A 13,166-nucleotide genomic window follows, 5' to 3' on the forward strand; every position below is an offset into this window, starting at 1 on the left:
GCCCTTTTTCTGAATACGATCCCAGGTTAGGATTTTGTTATTTGAGGCCATCCAAACAAAAATGGACACCTTCGGCCACCAATTACTTTCCCATATTGTTTTCCATTCCAAATTTCTATCACCTATGTTTTGAGAATCCATTAAGTAGTAAGCCTCTTTGGTTGTAAACGAACCTTTCATGGAATTCCCCCACTGGAGGATATCCTTCCCATTACGAGCTCTGATTTTCCTAGACCCCATTTCTTTCCTGTAAATTTCTTGGAGATCTGTGCTAAGCTCGCAGTCCCATTCTACCGGGTCTTCCCAGACTCTCCATTCCTCTGCCATATAATTTACTTTCCAATAATCCCTTACACACGTTTTGTTCCCTTCAATTCTACCCCTGATCTGGTGAAAGTTATGAATTCTACTCAATCTTTCTCTTTGTTGCCACCTGTCTTCCCAGAAGTTGGCCTCTGTACCACCCCAGATTTCCCAAAAAATATGTTTCTCAACCAGATCCCTGTTTTGACAAGCTAATTCCCAAATTGTGGATCCCTTGGGGGTTTCCTGCTGCCTTAGGATCTCGACCGGAGAGTCAGGCATTTTGTATTTAGTCTTCCATATGGTTTTCCAGAGATCATTTCCCCCTCGCAGCCATCGCCACCACAGTTTGGCTCCCAGAACTTCTCTTAGGGAAAAAGGGGGGGCTGTAAACACCTGAAATGACTACCTGTTCCTTGGTTCCTACAATCCTACCCAGACCAGTAAGGATTCCGCTCATGCTGGTCCAACTATCTAAGATGATTTCATTCGGATTCCACAGAACTGCAATACCTCCTGCAGAACCGATTGCATCTTGCCCTATCACTTGATATTGCAATCTGCTTTTTTCTATTATTTCTTCAAGCTGCTGAACCAAAATCTTTGTCTCCTGTAAAATCATGATGCTAGGCTTCTCTTTTTTCAGCTTATCCTTCATATACCTTTGTTTACCTTTACTATTCAAACCCCTAATATTCCAACTAATAACTATCATTTAAAACTTTTGGAAGGAGGGGAAGAATACCTCAGACAGAGGTATCACCTTACTTGAGTTTATCAACGTTTCTCCCACCGTCTGGATAGTTTCACTCATTGTTTTCCGGCCTCTTTTCCTGCTGTTTTTGCCAGAGTTTCCCATTCCCAGCGCTTCATTCCCCTGTTCATTTCCTGTCATTACTGGTTTATACGGGTGCTCCCCTTTTCTTTCCTTGTATTTCTGGAATACTTCCTTGTACAACTGTTTTTTTTTTTCAGGTATGAATCTGTTGTCCAGATACTTCCATTCCTGAATTAACCTCCTCATGATATTCTCCTCTTCAGCTTCGCTTTCAGGTTGGTTTTCCACTTCCATCTGAGATTCCATTTCTGTTTCTTCTATCTTCTCCTCCGGTCGTTCTCTGCTGGTTTTGTTCAGGTTCTTTTCCTTTCCTTTCTCCTCTCCGGCGATTTCCATAGGGGTGTTCTCCGGGTCCTCATCCTCCTCCAAATTTACTTTGTATTCCTCATTGTCCCTCTGTAGTACCCGAAACGTGTTTTGATTGTTTTTTTGGCTGGGTTTCTCCTGAGATTGGGTTTTTGGTCCCTCTTTATTCTGCCTCTTCTTCCTTGTAACCTGCTGAAAACCTCTCTCCGATTCCTCCATTCTCTCAGTACTTCTCTGATGATCCGCTTGGCTTTTCTTGGACTCTTCCTCTTTATTCAGTGGGCATTGTCGATATAAGTGGCCATATTCATGGCAATTACGACATCTGAAGGGAATGTGTTCATAATCGATTGGCTACTTCCAAACCTCATCGTGATACTCCACTTCAACGTTTTCCGGGAGGGGTTCTGCCAGATTCATGTATACACAAATCCTCGCATAAGCATTATATTTACCTCGTTTCGTGGCCTCTGCAATTTTAACAAAGCTCCCAATCGTGTTACCTATTCCTTCCAAAATTTCAGGGTCCCAGAATTCATCAGGAAGCCCAAACAGTCGAACCCAGACTGGTGCATCAAGCAGTTTTTCCTTTTCTGGGCTGTATCTCTCCTCCCAATATTTCATGAACAGGCCTGCATTGTTCAAGAAATATGGCCCTTCCTCAAAGATCCTGTTCTTATCTTCCAGATTCGTAAAGATCGCTGTGAAAAAACCTTGGGCTCCCAATTTGAGATCCACGTGTCCTTTAGGTCTCCACCTCTGATCGATCCATCTGTATAGCTCCTTCTCTGAAGGCCAGTACCCTATGAACTTACATATTAGGGCATGGTCTTTCATGTAACAGTTATATTCTTCCAATTTGTTGCAGGGAACTACATACCTTGGCTGTTTTTGTGCCCTAGGTAGACATTTTCCTCTCATTCTTTTCTGCCACAGGTTGCCCATTACTGGGGCATGATTTTCCCTCTCGTTATGCTGAACACCACCTGTGCTTGTCTCGCCTATTACCACGTTTTTGAAGGAGGGGATCTCTCCCCCCCCCCTTGGCTCTCCCATTTCGCTCAGGGCGTGTTTTTAGGGTTAAGACCCAGCTCTGCCGCTGAGATCTCAGAAGACTGAAACGCGCTTACAACGGGGATTCGCTGCCCAAGCGAATCAAAATCCGCCTTCCACAATCTGATCCCTGCTATTGCCTCTGTCAACGCTGTCCGGCTGCGCAGGCCCTAGCGCGCATCGTTCCCTTCCAGTTATCGAGTATCCGCAACATAATAATTCATATATTAATAAAATAACTAATGTATAAATCAATATTAATAATAATCAATTATTTTATAATAAATAATTAATTTTTATTTTTATTTGAATAATATATAATAATTGATTAATTATTATTATTATTATTATATAATAATTAAATATTATATTAATAGTTAATTATAAAATTAATGTATTATAATATATTAATTAAAATAATAATTCTTATAATAAATATTATAAAGAATAAATTAATAAATTTTTATATATTTATTACATTCTATTAGTAAACATAAATAGCTAATATATAGTTAACTAATGTAATGAATAAATTAATTGATAGCTCTATATAGAAAGAAATTAAATTATTATAGAATAACAGAGGACAACATACCTGAGGACGCATTACCTGGGGATGGGATGGCGACTATTAACTTCTTTGATCAAGGGCAGCCAGCTTCCGCTAATTTCCAAACCATTGTCTCTGTTCAGATTCTGAGGATACTTCATAATTTCAAGAGCTTCTCTGATCTTTCGTCTTTGATGGTGTTCCTCTCTTGCGATAATAGAAGCGTTTTCCAGGAAAATATGGTGCTTAGTCTTCAAGGAGTGTACTGCCAGTGCTGAGGTACGAGATCTTCCATTCTTGATATCAGCACCATGTTTTTTGAGTCTTGTCTGGAGGGAGCGACCTGTTTCACCTATGTAGCTTTTTCCACAAGAGCAGTCTATCTTATAGACTCCCTTAAGCTGAAGATTGTCAATATCATCTTTAACAGATTTCAAACCTTGTCTGATGGTACCCGGAGCTGAGAAATGAGTGAAAATGTTCTTCTTTCTTAGGATTTTAGCGATTTTGTCTGTAACACCAAGGATATAAGGAAGAAAAATCTTACCCTGAGGTTGATCTTGCGCCTTATGCTCATGAGATGACAACTTTCTTTCAGCTCTCTCTATGGCTTTTTTAATCTCATGCTCTTTGTAGCCTATATTCTTAAAAACTGAAACCAAATGCCTCTTTTCTTCATTCAAATGCTCTGAGTCGGAAATTCGAAGGGCTCTGATGGCAAGGGTGTTTAGAACACCAAACGTCTGGGCCGGGTGATGGTGGGAATCCGCATGGAGGTAACTTTCCGTGTGGGTTGACTTTCTGAAAACCTTGTGGCCTAGAGAGCCATCTTCCTTTCTGATGATTAGAACGTCCAAAAATGGGATGCTCATATTCTCTTCAAGTTCCATCGTAAATTTTATTTCTGGAGAGATGGAGTTTAAGTGAATGAAAAACTTATCAAGTTCTGCTTTACCATGGGTCCATTTTATGTTGGTATCATCAACAAAACGCTTCCACCACGCCGGCTTTAAAGGATAAGATTCAAGAGCCTTCTTTTCAAAGTGTTCCATATACAAGTTGGCTACGATCGATGATAGGGGTGATCCCATAGCCACACCTGTTGTCTGCTCATAAAATATTCCTTGGAAGGTGAATACTGTTGACCTTAAGCAGATTTCCGCCAGCTTTGCAGTTCCCGGATCAGTAACATCTTTTATAACCTGAATGGTTTCATCAAGAGGAATCTTTGTGAATAAGGATACCACATCAAAGCTAACAAGAATGTCATCACGTTCCATCTTTTCATTTTTGATTAGATTCACAAAATCATGGGAGTCTTTGATGAAGGAATCAGTATTTCCGACAAGGGGTTTAAGGATTTTAGCAACATATTTCGCAAGCTCATATGTTGGGGAGCCAATAGTATTGACAATGGGTCTAAGGGGAACCCCTTCCTTATGGATCTTGGGTAATCCATAGATTTTAGGGATGGTTTCACAAGATGGAGTTAATTTCTTCTTTAATTTCTCGTCGAGAATAGAATCTGAGATGATCTTTTTATAGGTAAAATTGTTAGAAAATTATATATTACGGAGCAATGGAACACATAAAATATTTTAGAAATATAAACACAAAAAACACATAAAACGACAGAGACACAGATATACATGGTTCACCCAGTTTGGGCTACGTCCACCCCGAACAGCCAGTCCTTCCTTTCTATTATCCCGCAAAATGAAGAGACACAACCTACAGCAAATCCGCTGTAATATCCTCTGTTTTCTTTCACAGTCTCACCTCTTTATTTCTCGCTCACACAGAACACACATCTATCACACAGCCTCAAATAAAATACCCTCATACAAAGAGAGGGGTTGCCTTTAGGGAAAAAAACCTAAACAAACATAAGTTCTACCGTCAGATCATCCGCCTAATGAACGGCCCAGATTGACTAGAAATTACTATACTTTTACAAGGCAATTTTACATTTGTTTTTGGCTTCGGGGGACTGTTGGTCCCCAGACCCCCGCGGGGGGGACAAGTCCCCCCCGCACCCCCCGCGTGGAGGGGTGTACAAAACTTCCTGGGGTATACATCCGGCTGAAACAAAGACCCCTGAACAATCATGCTCCACACACAACAAAAATAAACACTAAACATGATTTATTTGAGAGAATAAAGATAAGAAGACATAAAATCAAGAACAACAAATCCTTCTTTTGATAGATCTATAAAACACCAGATGAAGATTTTACCCTAATTCATGAAAAAAAATTCAAGAAGGATCTTTCGTAACACTCAATTGAATTAACAAAGACTTTCTGAAGGTGGAAACAAGTGTAATCAAGCATCAAATACAAAAGTTCCTGGACTTAGTGAGAGGAAAAAAGAAATTTTCAAAAATTTCAGGTATGTCTGTAGGCAAACAGTTTGATCCAGTGTGCATATGCACTGTTGCTAAAGGCTCAATGTGCAGATATACGCTCTATTTCTAAATATAAAATGTGCAGTCTCAGAAATTTTTAGAAAAAATAAAAAATGAAACCAAACAATTCACAAAATACAAACTTTTAATATCTTTCAGACACTCGGACAAGGCTATGAGAAAAGGTTCAAAATTCAAAACAAGTAGATGATGAAGAACAACACGTTCCCTAGTATGGTCTCCAATTTGTTATAGCAAACTAATCCTTCTTGTGGACAAGAAGAATCTCCCTAGATTTCCAAAAAAACCTAGTAATAAACACCAAAAGAATTGTTACCTTTCCTTAGCTTATAACTAAAACTTGAAACATGTAGTATGTGAAGAATCACTTACCTATTAGTGAAGTGCTTGTAGAAATCCTTTCAATTCTTTCCACAACCATAATTTCTTCAATGCCTTAGACAGTTTCCCAATGCTTTCCAAAACTTCTCCATGATGCTCCAAAAGAAATGAATAGAAAAAAACATTCAAAAGGATCAAAGCATGTCGCATATAAAATCAAAGGTAAATGAAGATCCTAAATGAACAACATCATATAGTTGAATCAATAATCAATTATACACCAGGTGAGTGATCAAGGAATCTCACAAATAACATCAAAATATATGAAATTAGGAAATAACAATTGCTTTGTATTAAATTTTAAGGAGAACAAGCTTACAACCTGGTTTCCTTGATGTCACAAGCCTCTTCCAATGGTCTCCAATCTTCTCCTTGAATAACAAGCCTTTTATCCCTATTTAAGCAACATAGGTTTACCTTCAGTGGTCCTCCCTAACCCTCTATTCTGTGTTTTATTTATAGGCCAAGAGGATAAGGTTTGAGATCCTCAAAAGGTGGGATTAGGGATCCATAAAGAGATGGAATTAGCTCCATGAACATAGGGATCAAACTTGAGTAAGAATCAACTCAAAGCTTTCAATTGGGAGATATTCACTCAACAAAGCTTCTAGAATATACCTTTTTTATTTTTACTACTCTTGAGTCATGTGTGAAGTTCATAGTGAAAGACAGAGCGCAAATTTGCACTCACTTTAATGGTCAAATCTACGTATGCGCAAAATCTAGCTAGGGAACCACACAGGTACTCAAAAATACGTTTTTGGAACATGTAATCTATAATTCTCACTCTCTTTAGGATTGTTTAGCTTCTAACCTTCAAGGGGAATGCTTTGGAACACTTTGATGGATATCAAAAGATCTGGATTGATGGTCATTTTCCTAATGGTGACAACATGACATGTAACATACACTTGAATTTTAAAGCCTACTAAGGATCTTACAATATGTCATTCTATGGTCACTTCATTGTCAATTAATGTTGTGCTAAGTGTTTAAGTCTTCTTCCTAGTTTCTAACTGTCAAAGTCACTTGCTCACACATGCTCAATCCTTGGTGAATTCATAAGCGATATTCCTTTATGCAAGCTCGAACATGAATAATGCAGTCTATCAATATAGTTCTTGTGTAATGTTAAACCTATGTTGATATCCAGTGCACACTTTCCATTGACAACTTCTCTCATTCTCGTTGCAATTATACTTCTATTTTGGTGATCTTTCCCAACTGTCTCTTTTGCACACATATTCCTTCACAAGTGTTGCTTTCGCTTTCATGATTGTCGCTTTTGCTTGTTTTCACTTTAAAAAGTTGTGTTTTCATGTTATCTTCACTTTGACATGTGCCTCTTTCAATTTCCTTAGCTTTTTCAACTGTCGTTTTCACATTTTCTTACTATCACAAGTGTCGCTTCTAACTATTTTGACTCCTACATGTGTCACAATTTTGCACATCACTAGAGTTAGTTATAGGACACTCTTGTGCATTAAATTATCATACATATCATAATAATATGGACTATACACATTCCTACAGCTAAGCACACTTTCTGGTTACAATCAAAACTTTTGTAACACTTATATTTTAAGTGTCACAATGTGGTGTTTCAACTGTCGCACTTAGAAATAAGTGTCACTTTGTTGTTTGTTCAAGTTGTGATTGATGTTGATTAGTCATGTGCATTCCCTTGGATTTTATTTATGGCTTCCATGTGTGTGATCAATGTTTGAGTCTTATTCAAATAATTTCCCCCTTCTTACTTTACTAATCCCACACTTAGCCATTTTGGAGTGCTTCTCAATCCTACTTCCCAGTGTAGGTTATGAAGGCATTTCCCCTTTTTATAGGTGATGATAAAAACCTATTCATGAGCCCCATTGATGATACCTCTTTCTCCTAGACTCGTGCACTAAGTATTTTTGAAGGTCAGCTCCTTTGGTTGCACATTCAGAACATTCAAAGCATAGTCACTTAAGCCTTCTAGCTTATACTAACTCACTACACTGATTTTGTATCACATATACCTTGCATAGTGCATAAAGCACCTATAAATGAAAACAAGGACCTATTTCATCCTCTTGTAAAAACAAATTGCTCAATGCAAAGGCCCTCCTCCCTTCACAATGCAGTGAGAACCCTCATGGGAAAAGTAACCTAACTTTATGCTACTTACTTCAATGAACTATGCAATATCCTCTTATAGATAGCAATTGTTTGAGGAAACTACACTAGCATAAGACACACATCATAGTTCTAGTAGATAATGAGCCTTTGTGAAGTCAAAATGTACTAGTCCCAATCCCGCCTTTCTCTCTTAGCGTATAAGTGCAATTTAAGGCAATAATGACTCAACCATTGGCCACTAAACTCCCCATATGCACTAGAATAAGGCTAAGATCACATTGCTAATTAAAATTCAACCACTGTTGAGTCAAATTGTGCTGGTATAGAGACCTTCCCTTAAGCCCATCATGTGGCGTAGTAACAATGCTTAGTATTGCTCCAAGTATTTACGGTGGTCCCTCTCTGCACCCAAAACTTGTCCTCTCTTTCTTCCTTAGTTCATGGAACAACCTTAGACCTTGGTGAGCCTCCTCTTAGTAATTTTCAAGTCAAACTGTGCTCTCATTGTCTCTTACTCCTTTGAGCCTAATGCATGGTGCAGTCTTAGTCATCAAGCTCGTCACATTGTTCCTTGTGATTTCCCACTGCATTAGACCTTGAAGAGCCTCTTGTAATAGTGCATGACACATTTCTAATGAACAATGGTGTTCTCCTAAGTTACTGTTGAGTTCAACCACACCCTCCTCATTAAGTGCTTACTTCTTAGTCCTTTCACAAACCTATCACAAGCAACTTCTTCCATGAGCTACGAAGAGATATGATAGATGATTTCAAGACTAATTTTTCATTTTCATGAGTGATATTCATTGGTAGGTGTACCACCTAAACAAGGCAAGGTGATGCTCAAGGAAGATGTCAAGGAGAAGAAGTGAAGAAGCACTTTCATAGAAGAAGCACAAATAAGAACCATCGTGAAGACGTGAAGTAGATCCTTGAACAAGGCAGAATGGAGACATTTTGTGATGACTCAAAGGATTTCAATATTAATCCATGATCCTTTGGAGGGTGAAAATGGAGTACAAATCAGATCTATCATAAAGATGTCAAAGACATAGCAACAAGGAGAACAACTTGGCATTTCCACCTCATCATGAAGCCCATGTAATCATTTCCAAGTTGTGGCTTATACAAGTTTCATCACAGTGTCATGTGTGTCCATGTATCTTGCCACATCATATATGGATGTAATGATGTAATTACTAAAGGGGAAAATGAAAAAATTTAATAAGTGGAAGTCCAAGAGTCATATGTGTAATATGAAAATTCACATGTTGACAAATGAGTTAAATTGAAGTTCAAAATTCATTTAGGAGCTCAAAAATCATAGGAGATATGAAAGGTCATTCCTCTTATTGTAAAAGAAACCTCATAAGTCAAGCAAAGGGCTTTTGGAGGCTTAAGATTTGTAGAGTTAGTCCTGGCTTCTCTAACTTGGCATATGAGAGAAAACTATTCTTTGGAGAAGAAAGAAGTGACTTAATGCTCCACTATTGGAACTAGTGTCTCAGCGTTGTAACTGTGTACTTGAATCTTTCACTTAATAATTGAATCTCATTAAGCCAACACATTTTCTTGCATGTATCATGAATATTGTAAGACTATTCTTTGGGCGTTTACGATATATGGTGTAAGCATATGTACTGAAGAAATTGAACTACTTCATTAGGTTTGGTGCTTATCTTGTTGAAGATGTGTTGTATTTACTTTAATGGTCGTTGTACCTATGTGAGCTAATTCTCTATATAACTAACGAATCTTTGCTTTCTCTCGTGTGTATGTCTTAGGTTAGTACTATTACTTCCTTCCAGAGACTCACTCATGTCTCCCCTCTTGTGAAATTCTCTTTTTACACATTGCAATTAGTGTTTCACAATGTCAACTTACTTATTTGTTCAAAGGTTACGTGCCGGTGAGAAATTAAGTTCCTCAGATATATATATATATATATATATATATATATGATATTCTCAATCAGAAATTACAGCACAATTATAACCTCATAATAAAAAACCATTAGTCATTAACATAGGTCTCATTCGTGATACAATGATATGATGATGGAGTAGTTTGTTTCATATGAGGAAGTAATAAGGTGATGAAGAAGATTGTTACATATGAAAGAGGAATAAGGTTCATTACTTCTATATGGAAAATTTATAAAAAAAATATGTGATCATCATGGCGATTATTTAGGTAAATGAGAGTTTAATATACCTTCAACAAGAAGAGAAACACATTCATTACACAACCTTGAGAGAGCTCTTTATTGGATTTTCTATCATGGATGGGATGAATCCAATAATTCATCTGGATATTATAAATATTAGATGTATGTTAAGATTGGTTTCCCGAACCGTATATATATTATATGTATGTTACTGGTTTCTTGAACCGTATAAATATCAAAAGTATGTACTTCTTATCGGATTTTTCGTTGATGTTCACACAAGTTTACAATGAGAGAATAGGTAACGAAATAATGAAACTTCTAATTATATTGGCCTAGATCCATCTTAACCCAGATCTATCAACCGCCAAGAGGGATCCAACATCTCGAGATGCAAACCTCTTTTTTGAGTGCAAAAATTGAGGAAAGGTTTGCACCTCGAGAGATTTGATCCCTTTTGGCACTTGATAGATTAGGGTTAAGATGGATCTATGATGATTATATATATATATGTGTGTGTGTGTGTGTGTGTGTCTCTTTCTTATTCCATCTCTCTATAACACCCCCAAAAATACACTCTCTCTCCATCTCTCTCTCTCTCTCTCTTCCCCTTCTCTCCTTATCTCTCTTCCCTCCCACTCTACTCTCTCCTTCACTCTCTCTCCATCACTCCCTTATCACTCCCTCTCTCCCCCTCCAATTTCATCTCTCTCTTGAGTCTTCTCTCTCCCTTTCTCTCCCACCTCCCTTTGTCTCTCCCCCCATCACTCTCTCTCTCTCTCTCTTCCCTCCAACTCTATTGCTATCTCCCTCCCTCTCCCCTTCTCTCTCTCCCCTCCATCTTTATGCCTCCCTCTCTCTCTCTTTCCCTTCTCTCCCTATATCTCCCCCCTCCTCTTCTCTCTCTTCCCTCCTCTCCTCTCTCCCTCACTCTCTCTCCATCTCTCCCTTGTCACTTCCTCTCTCTCTTTCCACCTCTATCTCTCTATGTCTTTGTTCTTTCCTCCCTCTCTCCCCCTCTCCAACTCCATGTCTCTCTCTCTCTCCCTCTTTCATTCTCTCTCTCCCTCTTTCATTCTCTCTCCCTCTTTCTTAATTTGTATATACAATTTTACTTATTTGAATTATATTTCTCTCCATGGTATATAAAATTTTACTTATCAAATATTTAAAATATTATTTGATATTTATTTATTTAATGTTTTTTTATGTTAAGAATAAAATTTTGTATATTTAAAAAATTGATCTTTCTCAACACAATATATTAGGGGTCAAGATGGATCTAAGCTTGTTTTAGGTGTGCAACACAAAATTTGTTAAACATATTTGTAATATAGTCATTTTATTTTAATTTTAAATTTTCCAAGGTAACTCAATTTGCTAAGAAGATAAAGAGGGTTAATAACTTAAATAACGAAAAATGATGTTGTATAACTATTTTAAGTTTTGGAGTTTTTGGTTGGATTTTGACTATATCATTTTTTGTCATATCATGATTTTTTATGGTTTAAAATGTGTTTTTAAATACACAAATGGACTTAGCACCCCAACAAGCCATATGGCAATCACATTGTGCAAAGTCCTGCAAACTTGTGATTTCAAGAAATTTTTGTCATATTTTCAGACAAATTTGAGCAAAAAAATATGCCCAGAAAACCTCCAAACCCTAGAACTATTAGACTACGACATGAAAAAATATGAAATAAAATTTTTGATTGTGAATTGAAAATGTAACAATGTTAAACGATAGAAAATGTGAAAAAGGGGGTAACTGGAGTAAATAAGTGTGAAAAAGGGTGTAACTGGAGTAAATATTGTCTTGAGAAATCCACACATTACTAAAATTCAAGCATATCAAACCATATTCCTCCAACCAATACATTAAAAAGTTAATGTGCTTTGTGAGGACTTGGAAATGTTTCATTTTTTACTTCATATTATCCCTATTTATCTTTTGTTTTACAAAACGTGAAGCCTATGTCAATACAATTTCATGATTTTTTGGATGTTAACTTGACAAGTAAGTCTAAGTTACTCATTATTAAAAGTTACATAGGGTAATCTTTAATTTTCTTAAAAATTACTCCATTTATAACATTCTTAAATGACTATTATCTTTCTAATCACATGCCAATTGTCATGTAGTGTCCATACTTATTATCATGTACCTACATTATTCTCCCTACACTAGTGAAGGCATCGGTGGTTTGGTCAAAGAGAAGGATTGTTGGAGGAGTGTTAGTCACGGGTTAATTGGCATAGTAGGGCATCGAATGGATATTTCTTGACCTCCTCTGCTTTGACATGCACATGCTTGAAATTATGTATCTCATATAACCCGATCCGAAATGGAAGAGTAAGCCAAGTTGCCTCCTTCTTCTGATGCAGCCTAACTGACAATCCTACCGAGATGTGGTATGATACTTCCTGCATGACGATTTTGTCCAAGGCAAACTTTGGTAGAACATGCGGAGGCTCCTCCGCACTATACATCCATACATCCATATGAAGGTGTCGAATGGTGAGGCATACCAATCTACTATATGGATCAGTGCCTCCATTGTTGCCTTTGACATGCAAGGTGGATCCTGTTTAAATATCATTTTGTACGCTGGGGTGAAAAAATGATCGGACAATTGTGTGATAACTCCTCTGAAGCTGCATTCGAAAAACATTTTACATTAAGTGTTCACAGAGGTCTTCGTCGATGTCCATGCCCACTTCAATCCCGGGAAATCCTAATAGGCACAGATTGCATCCAAGATGTAAGCAGACATGTAGATTTCTACTTATTGACCTTTGGGTGGATGCCAATCTCTTGTCACCTATTCCTTCACCCTGTGAGCCAACATGTCGGACCAGTTGCATGCTTTGCCTTCACTGGCCAGTTGGTCCAACGCGATCACCCAACTCTATGAGAAGGTCTCCGTGCTCTCTTGGCCATACAAGCAACATACAAAGATGACCAAGTATTGATACGCCTTCCACAATCTTCATCTTGTAGATCTGGTTGGGTGTC

At 37.7% G+C, this 13,166-nt stretch overlaps 1 protein-coding gene across 1 annotated transcript; it reads right to left on the minus strand.

Moving 5' to 3' along the window:
* Positions 1–1,801: 1,801 nt before the first annotated feature.
* Positions 1,802–2,392, minus strand: LOC149172337 (uncharacterized). Its single transcript, XM_089426280.1, has one exon. The coding sequence runs from the start codon at positions 2,390–2,392 to the stop codon at positions 1,802–1,804; it is 591 nt and encodes a 196-aa protein (XP_089282406.1).
* Positions 2,393–13,166: the final 10,774 nt, after the last annotated feature.

The sequence above is a fragment of the Pinus tabuliformis genome, chromosome 4_2 (assembly GCF_031772625.1).
Source record: "Pinus tabuliformis cultivar Carrire ecotype Pingquan chromosome 4_2, CPIR1, whole genome shotgun sequence".
Classification (NCBI taxonomy): Eukaryota; Viridiplantae; Streptophyta; class Pinopsida; order Pinales; family Pinaceae; genus Pinus; species Pinus tabuliformis.